Here is a 22,348-nt window from a genome sequence, read left to right as displayed (position 1 = left end):
TTTCCTGTTACAGAAAAACATTGAACCAGTAACCGACTCTCCCTTTCATTTCTGTCTGAAACTGAACACTCTGCTGTGCATCGCTGCCTTCAACTGTCCTTCAGACAACAAACCCACCACAATACCACAAAGCGATTCCCAATGAACAGTTTATGTATAGCTGTAAGCCAAGCTGATTTAAAAAACAAATCTCAGAGGGACATGGTAAACAAGGACAGGCTCATCAGCAGGGGTATTCACACACACACACACACACACACACACACACACACACACACACACACACACACACACACACACACACACACACACACACACACACACACACACACACACACACACACACACACACACACACACACATACCATACCCCACCATAACTCACCCTACCACACCACACCTCACCATACCATACCTCACCCTACCACACCACACCATAACACACCACACCATACCACACCACACCACACCACACCATACCTCACCCTACCACACTATACCATATCACACCACACCCTACCATACCATACCACACCATACCTCACCATACCACACCATACCTCACCATACCACACCATACCACACCATACCACACCATACCTCACCCTACCACACCATACCTCACCCTACCATACCACACCACACCTCAACCTACCACACCATACCTCACCATACCACACCATACCTCACCCTACCATACCACACCACACCTCACCATACCACACCATACCACACCATACCACACCATACCACACCACACCACACTATACCACACCACACTACACCATACCATACTACACCACACCATACCTCACCATACCACACCATACCACACCATACCTCACCCTACCACACCATACCTCACCATACCACACCACACCATATCACACCACACCACACCCAGTGATGATTCAGTCAGACAGCAGACATGGCTGCTGGGGCTGACACACATCCTGGGGTTGACTGGTTTTGTTTTCTTCAGGTTTTCTCTTCTTTCTGTCTCTCCGTCTGCCAGGAGCTTCAGAGTATCAACAACAAAGAGTTGAGAGGATTTTGCAGGGGAAACAATAAGAGTTGAGAGGATTTTGCAGGGGAAACAATAAGAGTTGTTGGCAGATAGAAATCTGAGTGTCTGTTAGTGGATCTTATGATCAAAGACATGGAAAACAATTCTAGATGGACATGGAGGATGATACAACCTTCTGAAATAGCAGTTCTGTCATAACAAAACTCAATAACCTTTTTACAAAACGATACAAAATCCCAATAGTAGAATCATCCCTGTCCGTCTTGTAGCACATGGGGAGACGGTGTAAAGAGCTATTGAAAGGTATTCAGTGCAACCCTTGTCTGGGACAAAGGGCAAGCCTTTCTGAGTCAGACCAGGGACTAGGGACTAGTGATAAAGAACCAAAAGAATGAGGGGTGAGAAGGAGGGGGTTAGGGGTGATGACTAGGGTGTGAGGTGAGGAGTGTAGGGGGGAAAGGGTGAGGAGTCTGGAGTGTGGAGGTAAATGGTGAAGGGTGAGGGTAAGGAGTGTGGGGGTGAGGGGTGAAGGGTGAGGAGTGTGGGGGTGAGGGGTGAGTAGTAAGGAGTTGGGGTGAGGGCTGAAGGGTGATTGGTGAGGAGTGTGGGGGTGAGGGGTGAGTGGTAAGGAGTTGGGGTGAGGGCTGAAGGGTGAGTGGTAAGGAGTGTGGGGGTGAGGGGTGAGTGGTAAGGAGTTGGGGTGAGGGCTGAAGGGTGAGGGTGAGGAGTGTGGGGGTGAGGGCTGAAGGTTGAGTGGTGAGGAGTGTGGCGGTGAGGGGTGAGTGGTGAGGAGTGTGGGGGTGAGGGGTGAGTGGTGAGGAGTGTGGGGGTGAGGGGTGAGTGGTAAGGAGTTGGGGTGAGGGCTGAAGGGTGAGTGGTAAGGAGTGTGGGCGTGAGGGGTGAGTGGTAAGGAGTTGGGGTGAGGGCTGAAGGGTGAGGGTGAGGAGTGTGGGGGTGAGGGCTGAAGGTTGAGTGGTGAGGAGTGTGGCGGTGAGGGGTGAGTGGTAAGGAGTGTGGGGGTGAGGGGTGAGTGGTAAGGAGTGTGGGGGTGAGGGGTGAGTGGTAAGGAGTGTGGGGGTGAGGGGTGAGTGGTAAGGAGTGTGGGGGTGAGGGGTGAGTGGTGAGGAGTGTGGGGGTGAGGGGTGAGTGGTAAGGAGTGTGGGGCTGAAGGTTGAGTGGTGAGGAGTGTGGCGGTGAGGGGTGAGTGGTAAGGAGTGTGGGGGTGAGGGGTGAGTGGTAAGGAGTGTGGGGGTGAGGGGTGAGTGGTAAGGAGTTGGGGTGAGGGCTGAAGGGTGAGTGGTGAGGAGTGTGGGGGTGAGGGGTGAGTGGTAAGGAGTGTGGGGGTGAGGGGTGAGTGGTAAGGAGTTGGGGTGAGGGCTGAAGGGTGAGGGTGAGGAGTGTGGGGGTGAGGGCTGAAGGTTGAGTGGTGAGGAGTGTGGCAGTGAGGGGTGAGTGGTAAGGAGTGTGGGGGTGAGGGGTGAGTGGTAAGGAGTTGGGGTGAGGGCTGAAGGGTTAGGGTGAGGAGTGTGGGGTGAGGGCTGAAGGTTGAGTGGTGAGGAGTGTGGCGGTGAGGGGCGAGTGGTGAGGAGTATGGGGGTGAAGGGTGAGGGTGAGGGGTAAGGAGTTGGGGTGAGGGCTGAAGGGTGAGGGTGAGGGGTAAGGAGTTGGGGTGAGGGCTGAAGGGTGAGAGTGAGGGGTAAGGAGTTGGGGTGAGGGCTGAAGGGTGAGGGTGAGGAGTGTGGGTGTGAGGGGTGAGTGGTGAGGAGTGTGGCGGTGAGGGGTGAGTGGTAAGGAGTGTGGGGGTGAGGGGTGAGTGGTAAGGAGTTGGGGTGAGGGCTGAAGGGTGAGTGGTGAGGAGTATGGGGGTGAAGGGTGAGGGTGAGGGGTAAGGAGTGTGGAGGTGAAGGATAAGGGGTAAAGGGTGAGGAGGAGTATGCTGAGGATTATCTGCGGCAGGCATAAGCGTTGATGTTCTTGATGACATAGAAGCCGATGGTCATAGGGGGCATGGCTATCGTCCTCCCTGCCCGCAGCGTCTGAGGCTTCAATTCCGGGAACGTCTCGTTGTCCACCATCAACAACTTTTCTCCGTTCAACTGGACTGACCTGGGGGAGACAGGAGAGAGTGGAGTTGGAGAGATGAAGAGAGTGGATTGAAAGATACAAGAGAGGAGAAGGATAGTTGAGAGAGGGTGAGAGAGGGAAGTGTGGGAGAAAAGCTGGAGTGGTGGAGCAGCAGTCCTTCTGAGGCTGCATGTACAGTCTTCTGAACACTAGGGGGAGGTAAAGTTACATAATGGCACCGTCCTGACGGGCAGTTTTGTGACAGATGTGATCCCTCTTAACTAGATGGAAGAGTGGCTAGGTTGTGGTTTATTTTCTCTCAATTCCAGGCAAATCATGAATTGATCTGCACTATCATGGGTGGATTCCTAGTCTAATACAACTAACTGACAAGGAACTGATCACCAACTCATTAAAGTCTGCCTGTCTGACTCAACCCTTTGGAAGTGGGGATTACACTGGATATCCTAAAATAAATAGCCCTACGAAATAACACAACCAAAATTCTTCTGTATTTTTATGAGACTGACAGATTCCAATAGACATTTTCCTGTCCCGTCGTCTGTGAGTGGAGGCCTGTAGAAAGTCAGCAGTACACTAGCTAACTGAACGTGAACGCTAATGAATCCAATGCAATGTTTCAACGTCCATGCCAAAACAAAGTTAAACGCAGCGAAATAGCAAACGATTAACACGGTTATAAAGATTAAAGGGCAATTTTGTAACAATTTCTCAGGGGTAAAAAGCAAGAGTGAGAGACATATATACAGGACCAGTCAAATACTTGGACACACCTATTCATTCAAGGGTGTCACGACTTCCACCGAAGTCGGCCCCTCTCCTTGTTCTGGCGGCGCTCGGCGGTCAACGTCACCGGCTTTCTAGCCATCGCCGCTCCATTCTTCGATTATCCATTTGTTTTGTCTTGTTCCATTCACACCTGGTTTACATTCCCCAATCACACTACATGTATTTATTCCTCTGTTCCCCCTCATGTCTTCGTGTGATATTGTTTGTGTGTTGTGTGTTGTACGCACTAGGCTATGTGTTTGTTGTTTCACGAAGCCTGTATGAATTGTTAAACATTCATGTTCTGTGACTGTTTGTGCCCGCTATACACTTTGCCTTGTTGGCTGGAGGTTTTTTACGCAGCTGCGTCCGTCTGTAATCTTTCTCCTGCCGTAATAAAGTGTGCTCCTGTTCACAATGCTCTGCTCTCCTGCACCTGACTTCACCACGAGTACGCACACGCCTGACAGGGTTTTTCTGTATTTGTACTATTTTCAACATTGTAGAATAGTAGTGAAAACATCAAAACTATGAGATAACACATATGGAATCATGTTGTAGCCAAAAAACTATGAGATACACATATGGAATCATGCTGTAGCCAAAAGTGTTCAAATTATTTCTTCAAAGTAGCCACGCTTTGACTTGATGACAGCTTTGCACACTCTTGACATTCTCTCAACCAGCTTCATGAGGTAGTCGCCTGGAATGCATGTCAATTAACAGGTGTGAGAAGAAGAAGGCTGATGTTTTACGTGTCTCCAACCGATTCTGTTTGTTTGTTCGTTTACTTGCGTTGTTTGTAACTTGTTTTTTAAACTTATTTTGTACATAATATTGACGTCTCTTATGACCGAAAATAACTTCTGGTCATCAGGACTGCGATTACTCACCACGGACTGCCAGAATCCTTGTTTTCCTTTATCGAGTCTGACGAGCCCGACGCGAATGATATACTACTATCTTGGGAACAAGCCCAGATCCCCATGATTTGCGTGAAGAGGAGGCGGAGAAAAAGGGGCCAGCGGGCTGCCTTCTGAGAATTCGTAGGCCATTGAATAAACGCCCACTTCACTCCATTCTGTCAGCAAACGTGCAATCTTTATGAGAATAAAATCGATGACCTACACGGAAAATTACATTCAAAACTGTAATATCTTATGCTTCACGGAGTCGTGGCTGAACGAAGACACTATCAACATACAGCTGGTTATTCGATGTACTGGTGGTATAGAACATCGGCGTCTGGGAAAATATATATATATATATATTTCACCTTTATTTAACCAGGTAGGCAAGTTAAGAACAAGTTCTCATTTACAATTGCGACCTGGCCAAGATAAAGCAAAGCAGTTCGACACAAACAACAACGCAAAGTTACACGTGGAGTAAAACAAACGTACAGTCAATAATATAGTAGAAAAATAAGTCTATATACAATGTGCGCAAGTGAGGTGAAATAAGGGAGGTACAGGCTAAATAAATAAATACAGTAGATAAAGAGATAGTTGTTTGGGCTAAATTATAGATGGGCTATGTGCAGTAATCTGTGAGCTGCTCTGACAGCTGGTGCTTAAAGTTAGTGAGGGAGATAAGTGTTTCCAGTTTCAGAGATTTTTGTAGATCGTTACAGTCATTGGCAGCAGAGAACTGGAAGGAGAGGCGGCAAAAGGAAGAATTGGTTTTGGGGGTGACCAGAGAGATACACCTGCTGGAGCGCTTGCTACAGGCGTGTACTGCTATGGTGATCAGCGAGCTGAGATAAGGGGGGACTTTACCTAGCAGGGTCTTGTAGATGACCTGGAGCCAGTGGGTTTGGCGATGAGTATGAAGCAAGGGCCAGCCAACAAGAGCGTACAGGTCACAGTGGTGTGTAGTATATGGGGCTTTGGTGACAAAATGGATGGCACTGTGATAGACTGCATCCAATTTATTGAGTAGGGTATTGGAGGCTATTTTGTAAATGACATCGCCGAAGTCAAGGATTGGTAGGATGGTCAGTTTTACAAGGGTATGTTTGGCAGCATGAGTGAAGGATGCTTTGTTGCGAAATAGGAAGCCAATTCTAGATTTAACTTTGGATTGGTGATGTTTGAAGTGAGTCTGGAAGGAGAGTTTACAGTCTAACCAGTCAGAACTGTGATGCTGGACGGGCGGGCAGGTGCAGGCAGCGATCGGTTGAAAAGCATGCATTTAGTTTTACTTGTATTCAAGAGCAATTGGAGGCCACGGAAGGAGAGTTGTATGGCATTGAAGCTCGCCTGGAGGGTTGTTAACACAGTGTCCAAAGTCGGGCCAGAAATATACAGAATGGTGTCGTCTGCGTAGAGGTGGATCAGAGACTCACCAGCAGCAAGAGCGACATCATTGATATATACAGAGAAGAGAGTCGGTCCAAGAATTGAACCCTGTGGCACCCCCATAGAGACTGCCAGAGGCCCGGACAACAGGCCCTCCGATTTGACACACTGAAATCTATTAGAGAAGTAGTTGGTGAACCAGGCGAGGCAATCATTTGAGAAACCAAGGATATCGAGTCTGCTGATGAGGATGTGGTGATTGACAAAGTCGAAAGCCTTGGCCAGGTCAATGAATACGGCTGCACAGTATTGTTTCTTATCGATGGCGGTTAAAATATCGTTTAGGACGTTGAGCGTGGCTGAGGTACACCCATGACCAGCTCTGAAACCAGATTACATAGCGGAGAAGGTATGATGGGATTCTAAATGATCAGTAATCTGTTTGTTGACTTGGCTTTCGAAGACCTTAGAAAGGCAGGGTAGGATAGATATAGGTCTGTAGCAGTTTGGGTCAAGAGTGTCCCCCGCTTTGAAGAGGGGGATGACCGCAGCTGCTTTCCAATCTTTGGGAATCTCAGATGACACGAAAGAGAGGTTGAACAGGCTAGTAATATGGGTGGCAACAATTTCGGCAGATCATTTTAGAAAGAAAGGTTCCAGATTGTCTAGCCCGGCTGATTTGTAGGGGTCCAGATTTTGCAGCACTTTCAGAACATCAGCTGACTGAATTTGGGAGAAGGAGGAATGGGGAAGGCTTGAGCGAGTTGCTGTGGTGGGTGCAGTGCTGTTGACAGGGGTAGCCAGGTGGAAAGCATGGCCAGTCGTTGAAAAATGCTTATTGAAATTCGCAATTATAGTGGATTTATCGGTGGTGACAGTGTTTCCTATCTTCAGTGCAGTGGGCAGCTGGGAGGAGGTGTTCTTATTCTCCATGGTAAGACAAGGGGCTAAGATGCTAAGCTCCAGGACTGTTTTGCTAGCACAGACGGGAATATGTTACGGATTTTCCGATGGCATTTAGGAGTACACCACATCAGTCATTGGCTTCATCAATAAGTGCATCGATGACGTCATCCCCACAGTGACCATTTATACATACCCGATCAAGGAGCAATGGATTTTATCCAACATCCGCATTGAGCTAAAGTCTAAAGCTTCCGCTTTCAAGGAGCGGGACTCTAACCCGGAAGCTTAGAAGAAATCCCACTATGCCCTCCAAGGGACCATCAAACAGGCAAATCATCAATACAGGACTAAGATCAAATCGCACTACACCGGCTCTGACATCGTCAGATGTGGCAAGGCTTGCAAACCACTACACACTACAAAGGGAAGCGCAGCCAAGAGCTGCCCAGTGACACTAGCCTCCAGATGAGCTAAATGACTTATGTGCTCGCTTCGAGGCAAATAACACTGAAACATGCAAGAGAGCACCAGCTATTCTGGACGACAGTGTGATCACGCTCTCCGCAGTCGACGTGAGTAAGACCTTTAAACAGGTTAACATTCACAAGGATGCAGGGCCAGACAGATTACCAGGACGTGTACTGCGAGCATGCGCTAACCAACTGGCAAGTGTCTTCACTGACATTTTCATCCTCTCCCTGTCCGCGTCTGTAATAACAACATGTTTTAAGCCGACCACCATAGTGCCTGTGCCCAAAAACACTAAGGTAGCCTGCCTAAATGACTACCAACTCGTAGCACTCACGTTTGTAGCCATGAAGTGATATGAAAGGCTGGGCATGGCTCACATCAACACCATTATCCCAGAAGCCCTAGACTCACTCCAAACTGCAACCGCCCAACAGATCCACAGATGATCCAATCTCTATTGCACTCCACACTGCCCTTTTCCCAAATGGACAAAAGGAATACCTATGTGAGAATAATAATAATAATAATATATGCCATTTAGCAGACGCTTTTATCCAAAGCGACTTACAGTCAGAATGATATTCATTGACTACAGTTCAGGGTTCAACACCATAGTGCCCTCAAAGCTCATCAATAAGCTAAGGACCCTGGGACTAAACTCCTCCCTCTGCAACTGGATCCTGGACTTCCCGACGGGCCGCCCCCAGGTGGTAAGGGTAGATAACAACACATCCGCCACGCTGATCCTCAACACGGGCCCCTCAGGGGAGCGAGGTCAGTCCCCTCCTGTATTCCCTGTTCACTCATGACTGCACGGCCAGGCACGACTCCAACACCATCATTAGGTTTGCCGATGACACAACAGTGGTAGTGTCATGATCACCGACAATGACGAGACAGCCTATAGGGAGGAGGTCAGAGACCTGGCAGTGTGATGCCAGGATAACAACCTCTCCCTCAACGTGATCAAGACAAAGGAGATGATTGTGGACTACAGGAAAAAGAGGACCGAGCACGCCCCCATTCTCATCGGCGGGGCTGCAGTGGAGCAGGTTGAGAGCTTCAAGTTCCTTGGTGTCCACATCACCAACAAACTAACATGGTTCAAGCACATCAAGACAGTGATGAAGAGGGCACAACAAAACCTACTCCCTTTCAGGAGACTGAATAGACTTGGCATGGGTCCTCAGATCCTCAAAAGGTTCTACAGCTGCACCATCGAGAGCATCCTGACTGGTTGCATCACTGCCTGGTATGGCAACTGCTCGGCCTCCGACCTCAAGGCAGTACAGAGGGTGGTGCGAACGGCCCAGTACATCACTGGGGCCAAGTTTCCTGCCATTCAGGACCTCTATACCAGGCGGTGCCAGAGGAAGGCCCTAAAAAGTCCAAAACGCTTCTGAACAGCTTCTACCCCCAAGCCATAAGACTTCTGAACATCTAACCAAATGGCTACCCAGACTATTTGCATTACCCCCCCCCCTCTTTTACACCGCTGCTACTCTCTGTTTATCGTATATGCATAGTCACTTTAATAACTCTACCTGCATATACGTTTTACCTCAACTAACCGGTGCACAATGACTCTGTAATGGTACCCCTCTGTATATAGTCTCGCTATTGTTATTGTACTGCTGCTCTTTAATTACTTGTTACTTTTATTTCTTATTCTTATCCATATTTTTTAACTGTATTTTTGTTGAGGGGCTCGTAAGTAAGCATTTCACTGTAAGGTCTACACCTTTTGTATTCGGCGCATGTGACTAATAACATTTTCTTTGATTTTAAAAGTTAATTTATTTCCTTCTTAATGCGTTTGAACCAGTCAATTGTGTTGTGACAAGGTAGGGGTGGTATACAGAAGATAGCCCTGTTCGGTAATAGTTCAAGTTCATATTTTGGTAAGAACAGCTCAAATAAGCAAAGAGAAATGACAGTCCATCATTACTTTAAGACACAAAGGTCAGTCAATCCTGAAAATGTAAAGTCCTTTGGAAGTTTCTTCAAGTGCAGTTGTAAAAACTATCAAGCGCTATGATGAAACTGGCTCGGATGATCTCCGTACGTGTGGTTAACACCGTGAAGCATGGAGGAGGAGGTGTGGTGGTGTGGAGGTGTTTTGCTGGTGACACTGTCTGTGATTTATTTAGAATTCAAGGCACACTTAACCAGCATGGCTACAACATCATTCTGCAGAGATATGCCATTCCATCTGGTTTGCGCTTAGCGGGACGATCATTTGTCTTTCAACAAGGACAATGACTCAAAACACACCTCCAAGCTGTGTAAGGGTTATTTGACCCAGAAGGAGAGTGATGGAGTGCTGCATCAGATGACCTGGCCTCCCCAATCCCCTAAACCTCAACCTAATTGAGATGGTTTGGGATGAGTGGTGCCGCTGAGTGAAGAAAAAGCTGCAAACAATTGCTCAGCATACAGTTGAAGTAGGAAGTTTACATACACTTAGGTTGGAGTCAGTATAACTCGTTTTTCAACCACTCACAATTTTCTTGTGAACAAACTATAGTTTTGGCAAGTCGGTTAGGACATCTACTTTGTGCATGACAAAAGTACTTTTTCCAACAATATTATTATTTCACTTATAATCACTGTATCACAATTCCAGTAGGTCAGAAGTTGACATACAAATCAATCACAGAACAACAGCCATGGAAATTGTAAAGATGCTGGAGGAATCAGGTTCAAAAGTATCAACGCATATCCACAGTAAAACGAGTCCGATATCGACATAACCTGAAAGGCCGCTCAGCAAGGAAGAAGCCACTGCTCCAAAACCTCCATAAAAAAGCTAGACTATGGTTTGCAACTGCACATGGGGACAATGATCATACTTTTTGGAGAAATGTCCTCTGGTCTGATGAAACAATAATATAACTGTTTGGCCATAATGACCATTGTTGTGCTTGGAGGAAAAAGGAGGAGGCTTGCAAGCCGAAGAGCACCTTCCCAACCGTGAAGCACGGCGGTGGCAGCATCATGTTGTGGGGGTGCCTTGCTGCAGGAGAGCCTGTTGCACTTCTCAAAATAGATGGCATCATGAGGACAGAAACGTATGTGGAAATATTGAAGCAACATCTCCAGACATCAGTCAGGAAGTTAAAGCTTGGTTGCAAATGTGTCTTCCAAATGGACAATGACTCTAAGCATACTTCCAAAGTTGTGGCACAATGGCATATGGACAACAAAGTCAAGGTATTGGAGAGGCCATCACAAAGCCCTGACCTGAATCCCATAGACAATTTGTTGTAGAGGCCTACAAACCTGACTGTCAGGAGGAACGGGCCAAAATTCACCCAACTTATTGTGGGACGCTTGTGGAAGACTAAGCGAAGCGAGCTTGCTGTCTCTGCCTGGCCGGTTCCCCTCTTTCCACTGGGATTCTCTGCATCTAACCCTACTACAGGGGCCGAGTCACTGGCTTACTGGTGCTCTTTCATGCCGTCCCTAGGAGGGGTGCGTCACTTGAGTGGGTTGAGTCACTGATGTGATCTTCCTGTCTGGGTTGGCTCCCCCCCCCTTGGGTTGTGCTGTGGCGGAGATCTTTGTGGGCTATACTCTGCCTTGTCTCAGGATGGTAAGTTGGCGGTTGAAGATATCCCTATAGTGGTGTGGGTGCTGTGCTTTGGCAAAGTGGGTGGGGTTATATCCTCCCTGTTTGGCCCTGTCCGGGGGTATCATCGGATGAGGTCACAGTGTCTCCTGACCCCTCCTGTCTCAGCCTCCAGTATTTATGCTGCAGTAGTTTATGTGTCGGGGGGCTAGGGTCAGTTTGTTATATCTGGAGTACTTCTCCTGTCTTATCCGGTGTACTGTGTGAATTTAAGTATGCTCTCTCTAATTCTCTCCTTCTCTCTTTCTTTCTCTCTCTCTGAGGACCTGAGCCCTAGGACCATGCCTCAGGACTACAAGGCATGATGACTCCTTGCTGTCCCCTGGCCGTGCTGCTGCTCCAGTTTCAACTGTTCTGCCTTTGATTATTATTATTTGACCATGCTGGTCATTTATGAACATTTGAACATCTTGGCCATGTTCTGTTATAATGCCAGCAGCATACCACCCTGCATACCACTGCTGGCTTGCTTCTGGTCAGTTCCTGGATGGGTCCTGGTCAGTTCCTGGATGGGAGACCAGATGCTGCTGGAAGTGGTGTTGGAGGGCCAGTAGGAGGCACTCTTTCCTCTGGTCTAAAAAAATATCCCAATGGTACTGCCCTGTGTACAAAAAATATCCCAATGGTACTGCCCTGTTTACAATTGGCTCATTCATCCCCCTCCTCTCCCCTGTAACTATTCCCCAGGTCGTTGCTGCAAATGAGAACTTGTTCTCAGTCAACTTACCTGGTAAAATAATGGAAAAATAAATAAATAATCTCCACCGGCACAGCCAGAAGAGGACTGGCCACCCCTCATAGCCTGGTTCCTCTCCACCCGGCACAGCCAGAAGAGGACTGGCCACCCCTCATAGCCTGGTTCCTCTCTAGGTTTATAATCTCCACCCCACATAGCCTGGTTCCTCTCTAGGTTTATAATCTCCACCCGGCACAGCCAGAAGAGGACCGGCCACCCCTCATAGCCTGGTTCCTCTCCACCCGGCACAGCCAGAAGAGGACTGGCCACCCCTCATAGCCTGGTTCCTCTCCACCCGGCACAGCCAGAAGAGGACTGGCCACCCCTCATAGCCTGGTTCCTCTCTAGGTTTATAATCTCCACCCGGCACAGCCAGAAGAGGACTGGCCACCCCACATAGCCTGGTTCCTCTCCACCCGGCACAGCCAGAAGAGGACTGGCCACCCCTCATAGCCTGGTTCCTCTCTAGGTTTATAATCTCCACCCGGCACAGCCAGAAGAGGACTGGCCACCCCTCATAGCCTGGTTCCTCTCTAGGTTTATAATCTCCACCCGGCACAGCCAGAAGAGGACTGGCCACCCCACATAGCCTGGTTCCTCTCCACCCGGCACAGCCAGAAGAGGACTGGCCACCCCTCAATGGTTCCTCCCACCCGGCACAGCCAGAAGAGGACTGGCCACCCCTCATAGCCTGGTTCCTCTCCACCCGGCACAGCCAGAAGAGGACTGGCCACCCCTCATATCCTGGTTCCTCTCTAGGTTTATAATCTCCACCCGGCACAGCCAGAAGAGGACTGGCCACCCCTCATAGCCTGGTTCCTCTCCACCCGGCACAGCCAGAAGAGGACTGGCCACCCCTCATAGCCTGGTTCCTCTCCACCCGGCACAGCCAGAAGAGGACTGGCCACCCCTCATAGCCTGGTTCCTCTCCACCCGGCACAGCCAGAAGAGGACTGGCCACCCCTCATATCCTGGTTCCTCTCTAGGTTTATAATCTCCACCCGGCACAGCCAGAAGAGGACTGGCCACCCCTCATAGCCTGGTTCCTCTCTAGGTTTATAATCTCTACCCGGCACAGCCAGAAGAGGACCGGCCACCCCTCATAGCCTGGTTCCTCTCTAGGTTTATAATCTCCACCCGGCACAGCCAGAAGAGGACTGGCCACCCCTCATAGCCTGGTTCCTCTCTAGGTTTATAATCTCCACCCGGCACAGCCAGAAGAGGACTGGCCACCCCTCATAGCCTGGTTCCTCTCTAGGTTTATAATCTCCACCCGGCACAGCCAGAAGAGGACTGGCCACCCCTCATAGCCTGGTTCCTCTCTAGGTTTATAATCTCCACCCGGCACAGCCAGAAGAGGACTGGCCACCCCTCATAGCCTGGTTCCTCTCTAGGTTTATAATCTCCACCCGGCACAGCCAGAAGAGGACTGGCCACCCCTCATAGCCTGGTTCCTCTCTAGGTTTCTTCCTAGGTTTTGGCCTTTCTAGGGAGTTTTTCCTAGCCACAGTGCTTCTACACCTGCATTGCTTGCTGTTTGGGATTTTAGGCTGGGTTTCTGTACAGCACTTTGAGATATCAGTTGATGTACGAAGGGCTATATAAATACATTTGATTTGATTTGTTTGACCCAAGTTAAACTATTTAAAGGCAATGCTACCAAATGTGTAGGTGTGTCCAAACTTTTGACTTGTACTGTATATATGGTTCAGGCAACACCTAACTATCAACCCACACCTCCAACTTGGCTTTCTTTTGAAAATACAAGGAGCTGTAGGGTGAACTCTCTCTCTGTCTCGGCTTGGGGTGCTAATGTGTGTAAAACAGCAGGCTTCAGAACCACAATGTTGATCTTCACTAACGCCTCTCACAGGATTTATGTTAGCCAGTTCAAAGCACTGGGGAGCAGGGAAGTGGAAAGAGAGAAACAGAGATGAAGAGAGAAAAACAGAGAGCAGGAGAGAGACAGGAAGGGTGAGTAGAAGGAGACAGAAAGAAAGAAAATAGGGGAAAAGTCTAAATATCCTTTTTATATAATGTAAATTAAATGACACTTCCATATTCTGTTCCTTCAGCAGCTCCTGGCTACAGATGTATATATCTCTCTCTCTCTGTGTGTGTGTGTGTGTGTGTGTGTGTGTGTGTGTGTGTGTGTGTGTGTGTGTGTGTGTGTGTGTGTGTGTGTGTGTGTGTGTGTGTGTGTGTGTGTGTGTGTGTGTGTGTGTGTGTGTGTGTGTGTGTGTGTGTGTGTGTGTGTGTGTGTGTGTGTGTGTGTGTGTGTGTGTGTGTGTGTGTGTGACCCTTCAAGTCAACAAGTTTCACCTAACTTTCACTCCAACACTGTTAGATTACAGCATGGTATTCAACGGATGGTTGCAGAGAGTCTGCAGGAATGTATACAGAATAAAAAATAAGCACAACATGTAAAGTGTTGGTCCCATGTTTAATGAGCTTAAATAAAAGATCCCAGAAATGTTCCATACGCACAAAAAGCTTATTTCTCTCAAATGTCGTGCACAAATTGGTTTACATCCCTGTTAGTGAACACTTCTCTTTTGCCAATATAATCCATACACCTGACAGGTGTGGCAAATCAAAAAGGTGATTCAACTGTATGATCATTACACAGGTGCACCTTGTGCTTGGGACAATAAAAGGCCACTCTAAAATGTGCAGTTTTGTCACCCAACACAATGCCACAGATGTCTTACGTTTGGAGGGGGCGTGCAATTGGCAACTGACTGCAGGAATGTTCACCAGAGCTGTTGACAGATAATTTAATGTTCATTATTCTACCATAAGCCGCCTCCAACTTCTTTATAAAGAATTCGGCAGTAAGTCCAACCGGGCCTCACAACCGCAGACCAAGTGTAACCATCCTCGAATAGGCTATCAGTGCGGCATGTGCTACAGGCTGCTGGTAAGCTTTCTTGACATGGACATAAATTTTTGCATACACATGGTTAACCTTTGTTTAACTGCTCGGTGCTTAGCAAAAATGTGTTTGGAGTTACCTTTTCTAGCTAATAGGCTACATTAGAGTTCACACTTCTTCTTCCAATTATAATGTGGGAAGGACAAAATAATGAAAAACTATCTACCAAATCTGTCAATTTAAAAATGTTGATTACTTCTCCTTGCCATTACCATTCGCATGATAATAAGACAAGACATAACATGAAGGAGGATGGAGGTCGCCGGTTTGCCTGGGAGGGGGTCCCTGGGCAATAAAGGTTGAAGACCCCTGGACTATAGTAACAATCACAGAGACCCTTATTCAAGTCCAGTTTGGGCTCCCCTGTGAATTCACTGCAATATAACTTGACAACAATTCTTCCATATTCCATACAAAATGTGAGTTGTTTTGCGAAACAGCTATATTTACCAGGATGCATTAAACCCTGTAGATACAGTCCTACCAGGAACAGTATGATATTCCATTACACTTCTTGATTAGCCCCGGGAGTTAGTATAACCTTACCTAACATTTAATTGTTCATACACATATATAGTTGAGTGGTATCACTGCTGGCGATGAGCACACACCAGACCCCGATACGTCCGGGGTTTCAACCCTGTGGCCACCTTTCCTGTTTCATACGGTCTAAATAAAGTCATACAAAATAAGAAAGGAGGATGGAATTATACTATGATAATGACCTGATTGAGACCATCGGCTCCAAAGTGGAAAGAAGAATTAGAGAGTACCTCATTTGCTGATTGACCAGATTTATTGAGACTGCGAGTCTCTGCTAAATGACCAACATGTTAAATTTGAGAATGCAAAGCCGTTAAACAAACTAAGACCTACATCCATTTCCTGTGGCCTGACCTGCGTATACATGTACAGGGCTGGCTGTTGCATTGTAGTCACATTTATAGACATCTGGAGTTGCTCAAACAATAATAAAAGTCCCCAGTGCTCTACCTATGCTGAGTGAAAGCAGTAAGACCACCAGTTGGAGTCGAGAACAGAGCCGGCATTCCCCTCCGTTGCTTACGGTTATATTAACAACCACTATAATCCCTTGTAACACCACTAACACATCCTCATCATTAACCTGTTATTACAGCGCACACAGAAACACATGCACACACACAGGTCCGTACACCCATGTGAACGTGCACACACGCACACTCATTAGGCCGTTATTGCAGGATCAGCCTTGTGTCTGAATAACAGGCTGAGTTTAGGCTGGAGAGGTCAAGAGAGGGATGGATTACTGCCAGACAGACAGGCAGATAGGAGGGGAAGGAGAGAGCAATGTGGGGAAACGATTGCAGCAGAGTTAGTGAAAAGGACTGGGGGGTTTACTGCCTGGAAAACAGGGGGAGACAAGGAGAGGAGAGAATAAAAGAAGGATGGATGTGTAGAGATGTCAGGAAAGGAGAGAGAGAAAGGAGCAAGATAAAATGGGTGAATGGAGGGAGGGCAGCAGGGCTACTGGTATGGAATGGTAACAGTGAGGTAGAAGACAGAAGAACGGGGTGGGTGGAGTGTAGGGCTGTGCAGGGCTACTGGTATGGAATGGTAACAGTGAGGTAGAAGACAGGGGAACGGGGTGGATGGAGTGTAGGGCTGTGCAGGGCTACTGGTATGGAATGGTAACAGTGAGGTAGAAGACAGGGGAACGGGGTGGATGGAGTGTAGGGCTGTGCAGGGCTACTGGTATGGAATGGTAACAGTGAGGTAGAAGACAGGGGGGTGGGTGGAACTGGGGTGGATGGAGTGTAGGGCTGTGCAGGGCTACTGGTATGGAATGGTAACAGTGAGGTAGAAGACAGGGGAACGGGGTGGATGGAGTGTAGGGCTGTGCAGGGCTACTGGTATGGAATGGTAACAGTGAGGTAGAAGACAGGGGAACGGGGTGGATGGAGTGTAGGGCTGTGCAGGGCTACTGGTATGGAATGGTAACAGTGAGGTAGAAGACAGGGGAACGGGGTGGATGGAGTGTAGAGCTGTGCAGGGCTACTGGTATGGAATGGTAACAGTGAGGTAGAAGACAGGGGAACGGGGTGGGTGGAGTGTAGGGCTGTGCAGGGCTACTGGTATGGAATGGTAACAGTGAGGTAGAAGACAGAAGAACGGGGTGGGTGGAGTGTAGGGCTGTGCAGGGCTACTGGTATGGAATGGTAACAGTGAGGTAGAAGACAGGGGAACGGGGTGGATGGAGTGTAGGGCTGTGCAGGGCTACTGGTATGGAATGGTAACAGTGAGGTAGAAGACAGAGGAACGGGGTGGATGGAGTGTAGGGCTGTGCAGGGCTACTGGTATGGAATGGTAACAGTGAGGTAGAAGACAGGGGAACGGGGTGGGTGGAGTGTAGGGCTGTGCAGGGCTACTGGTATGGAATGGTAACAGTGAGGTAGAAGACAGGGGAACGGGGTGGATGGAGTGTAGGGCTGTGCAGGGCTACTGGTATGGAATGGTAACAGTGAGGTAGAAGACAGGGGAACGGGGTGGATGGAGTGTAGAGCTGTGCAGGGCTACTGGTATGGAATGGTAACAGTGAGGTAGAAGACAGGGGAACGGGGTGGGTGGAGTGTAGGGCTGTGCAGGGCTACTGGTATGGAATGGTAACAGTGAGGTAGAAGACAGAAGAACGGGGTGGGTGGAGTGTAGGGCTGTGCAGGGCTACTGGTATGGAATGGTAACAGTGAGGTAGAAGACAGGGGAACGGGGTGGATGGAGTGTAGGGCTGTGCAGGGCTACTGGTATGGAATGGTAACAGTGAGGTAGAAGACAGAGGAACGGGGTGGATGGAGTGTAGGGCTGTGCAGGGCTACTGGTATGGAATGGTAACAGTGAGGTAGAAGACAGGGGAACGGGGTGGGTGGAGTGTAGGGCTGTGCAGGGCTACTGGTATGGAATGGTACTGAGGTATGGAATGGTAACTGGTATGGAATGTGAGGTAGAAGACAGGGGAACGGGGTGGGTGGAGTGTAGGGCTGTGCAGGGCTACTGGTATGGAATGGTAACAGTGAGGTAGAAGACAGGGGAACGGGGTGGATGGAGTGTAGGGCTGTGCAGGGCTACTGGTATAGAATGGTAACAGTGAGGTAGAAGACAGGGAAAAGGGGTGGATGGAGTGTAGGGCTGTGCAGGGCTACTGGTATGGAATGGTAACAGTGAGGTAGAAGACAGGGGAACGGGGTGGATGGAGTGTAGGGCTGTGCAGGGCTACTGGTATGGAATGGTAACAGTGAGGTAGAAGACAGAGGAACGGGGTGGATGGAGTGTAGGGCTGTGCAGGGCTACTGGTACTGGTAGAACAGCTAATCTTCCCAGAGGGCTCTGGGGGTGCAGACCAGATCAGACCAGAATCAGATCCAGACCAGAACCATCCCCTCTAGGAAGGCCTTTGGTACCAGCATATGTTTCTTATCACGGCCCACACAGTTCACTTTTCAATTTCAATAAACAAGGACAAACTTATTGTGCTAATCGGATTCTATTGCCAATTCTCAACCATGGAGGTTTGGATGTTTGATGTTTGATGTCTCTTTGCTGTGTGTGTGTGTACGTCATGACTGCTTCCCTCTCATGAACATTTGCTCCTACTATAAATACATCCAATGGTAAACATCATAGCATATTCCCTCTGTAGAAATACTATAGCCTGTCAAAAATCCCACCATTTGAAGAACAATTCTACCTTTTGAGACCTTCTAATATTTTTCTTGGAAATAATCAAATATCAATCTTTATAACCTGGCTAAAAATACCCTCAAGTCTTTTTACCATCCACTATACTGTAGAGCAGGGATTATCAACTAGATTCAGCAGCGGGACGATTTGTTTCTTGAGCGGATGGTCGGGGGGCAGAGACATAATTACAAATCATTTGTAGACTGCAAATTGACTTCAAGTAACCCAAACAGATATAATATTTGACTAAAACACATTCATTTCAAATCTTGCTTACATTTGTATACAATCTATTATGCGTGGGAATACTTGGGAAAATCCCTTGTAGCTGACTAGGTTTTTATAGTCTTTTATGTCCAACAATGACAATTCTAAAATGTTTATAATAATAATTATATGGGCAACCCTTAAAGATGTGGTTTATTTACAGTGGAACCAAAAATGCTTCAGTAGAGATGCATGTTTCCCTGACAGAGATCCCAAATCCTATCTTCCAATCTTCCCTATTAAAGGACAATCCCCCCACCCTGTTTCCCATCAGAGAGGTTAGCTAGAGGGACAGCTGTGTTATGGTAACCTAGGTCTCTCTGGCTCTCTCCTGTATGTTGGAATTGCCAGGTCAGTGGGTCACGGTGTGTATGCGTGCGTGCATGTGTGTGCAACTACATATTAAGACGCCGAGGTCTGGTCCTCGATAATGTTTTCTAATTTGAATAAAAAGTTTATAATAAAAATATATACCGTATAGGGCCTATTGCACAAAGAAAAATATATACAGTATGGGGCCTACTATACAAATACAAATATATACCGTATAGGGCCTATTGCACAAATAAAAATATATACAGTATGGGGCCTATTGCACAACTAAAAATATATACAGTATGGGGCCTATTATACAACTAGAAATATATACAGTATGGGGCCTATTGTACAACTAGAAATATATACAGTATGGGGCCTATTATACAACTAGAAATATATACAGTATGGGGCCTATTATACAACTAGAAATATATACAGTATGGGGCCTATTGTACAACTAGAAATATATACAGTATGGGGCCTATTATACAACTAGAAATATATACAGTATGGGGCCTATTATACAACTAGAAATATATACAGTATGGGGCCTATTATACAACTAGAAATATATACAGTATGGGGCCTATTATACAACTAGAAATATATACAGTATGGGGCCTATTATACAACTAGAAATATATACAGTATGGGGCCTATTATACAACTAGAAATATATACAGTATGGGGCCTATTATACAACTAGAAATATATACAGTATGGGGCCTATTATACAACTAGAAATATATACAGTATGGGGCCTATTATACAACTAGAAATATATACAGTATGGGGCCTATTGCACAACTAGAAATATATACAGTATGGGGCCTATTATACAACTAGAAATATATACAGTATGGGGCCTATTATACAACTAGAAATATATACAGTATGGGGCCTATTATACAACTAGAAATATATACAGTATGGGGCCTATTATACAACTAGAAATATATACAGTATGGGGCCTATTTGTAACGGCGTTCTTCGTTTGTCAAAAGAGAGTCGGACCGAAATGCAGCGTAGTGGCACATGAAATAACGATACAAAATACAAAACAACAAACGGAACGTGAAACCTAATTACAGCCTATCTGGTGAAACTACACAGAGACAGGAACAATCACCCACGAAATACAAAGCGAAACCAGGCTACCTAAATACGGTTCCCAATCAGAGACAACGAGAATCACCTGACTCTGATTGAGAACCGCCTCAGGCAGCCAAGCCTATACAACACCCCTAATCAGCCGCGATCCCAAATACTACAAACCCCAATACGAACATACAATATAACATGAACCCATTTCACACCCTGGCCTGATCAAATAATTAAAGAAAACACAAAATACTAAGACCAAGGCGTGACACTAAGAAAAATATATACCGTATAGGGCCTATTGTACAAAGAAAAATATATACCGTATAGGGCCTATTGTACACAGAAAAATATATACCTTATAGGGCCTATTGTACAAAGAAAAATATATACCGTATAGGGCCTATTGTACAAAGAAAAATATATACTGTATAGGGCCTATTGTACAAAATATGAATGACGGGTCAACATCTAAATATTGCTCCCAGCTTGGTCAAAGCTCAGAACCTCTATATTTTTTTAACCAAATAAAATCTAATTGTATTTGTCACAATCAAGTGCAGACCTTACCTTGAAATGCTTACTTACAAGCCCTTAACAAGATGTTTATCTTTCATTTGACCTATTGGACTTGTTAATGTGTGGAGGTTAAATATTTTTAGCAATATTTTTGTGCATTGTGCGTTATGGTAAAGAGCTTGAGCTGAAGTCACGATCCCGGATCCGGGATGGAGCCATTTGGACCTAGACTTGGTGCTCCGATAATGATTGGCGTGCGGTAGCAGAGAGAAGCAGTCTACGACTTGGGTGACTGGAGTCTGACAATTCTTTGGGTCTTCCTCTGACACCGCCTAGTATATACAGTGGGGAGAACAAGCATTTGATACAATGCCGATTTTGCAGGTTTTCCTACTTACAAAGCATGTAGAGGTCTGTAATTTTTAATCATAGGTACAGTTCAACTGTGAGAGACGGAATCTAAAACAAAAATCCAGAAAATCACATTGTATGATTTTTAAGTAATTCATTTGCATTTTATTGCATGACATAAGCATTTGATCACCTACCAACTAGTATGAATTCTGTCTCTCACAGACCGGTTAGACTGTTGCAAGTTGCAAGTTCAAACCCCCGAGCTGACTAGTAACCGGAAGGTTGCAAGTTCAAACCCCCGAGCTGACATGGTACAAATCTGTCGTGATGCCCCTGAACAAGCAGTTAACCCACTGTTCCTAGGCCTTCATTGAAAATAAGAATTTGTTCTTAACTGACTTGCCTGGTTAAATAAAGGTAAAATCAAATTAAAAAAATAAAACATGCTTTGTAAGTAGGAAAACCTGCCAATTCGGCAGTGTATCAAATACTTGTTCTCCCCACTGTAGGTCCTGGATGGCAGGAAGCTTGGCCCCAATGATTTACTGGGCCATACGCACCATCCCCTGTAGGATTTACGGTTGCCATACCAGGCAGGGATGTACCTGGTCAAGATACTCTCGACGGTACAGCTATAGAACGTTTTGAGGATCTGGGGACGCATGGCAAATCTTTTCATTCTCCTGAGGGGAAAAATTTGTTGTTATGCCCTTTTCACGACTTTCTTGGTGTGTTTGGACCATGATAATTTGTTGGGGATGTGGACACCAAGGAACTTGAAACTCTCGACCCGCTCCACTACAGCCCCATATATGAGAATGGGGGCGTGTTTGGCCCTCCGTTTCCTGTAGTCCACAATCAGCTTCTTTGTCTTGCTCAAAGTGATGAGTTTTGTGGGCAACATGGTGTTGAACATTGAGCTGTAGTCAATGAAGAGCATTATTACATAGGTGTTCCTTTTGTCCAGGTAGGAATGGGCATTGTGGAGAGCGATTGAGATTGCATCATCTGTGGATCTGTTGGGCCGGAATGCGAATTGGAGTGGGTCTAGGGTTTCCAGGATGATTGTGTTGATATGAGCCTTGACCAGCCTTTCAAAGCACTTCATGGTTACCGACGTAGTAATTTAGGCAGGTTACCTTTGCCTTCTTGGGCACAGGGGCTATGGTGGTCTATTTGAAACATGCAGGTATTACAGACTTGGTCAGGGAGAGG

General features: G+C 46.9%; 1 protein-coding gene across 1 annotated transcript in view; it reads right to left on the bottom strand.

Moving 5' to 3' along the window:
* Nucleotides 1-2,890: 2,890 nt before the first annotated feature.
* LOC124039043 (inactive heparanase-2-like) overlaps nt 2,891-22,348 on the bottom strand; it is a 120,593-nt gene continuing 101,135 nt past the window's right edge. The window contains exon 11 of the mRNA XM_046354923.1: nt 2,891-3,134. Within this exon, the coding sequence (XP_046210879.1) occupies nt 2,972-3,134 (163 nt within the window). The 3' untranslated portion in view covers nt 2,891-2,971. The remainder of the gene's footprint in view (nt 3,135-22,348) is intronic.

Source organism: Oncorhynchus gorbuscha, linkage group LG07, assembly GCF_021184085.1.
Source record: "Oncorhynchus gorbuscha isolate QuinsamMale2020 ecotype Even-year linkage group LG07, OgorEven_v1.0, whole genome shotgun sequence".
Lineage (NCBI taxonomy): Eukaryota > Metazoa > Chordata > Actinopteri > Salmoniformes > Salmonidae > Oncorhynchus > Oncorhynchus gorbuscha.
The sequence above is the reverse complement of the archived record's forward strand: the minus strand, read 5'-3'. Positions and strand labels throughout refer to the sequence as shown.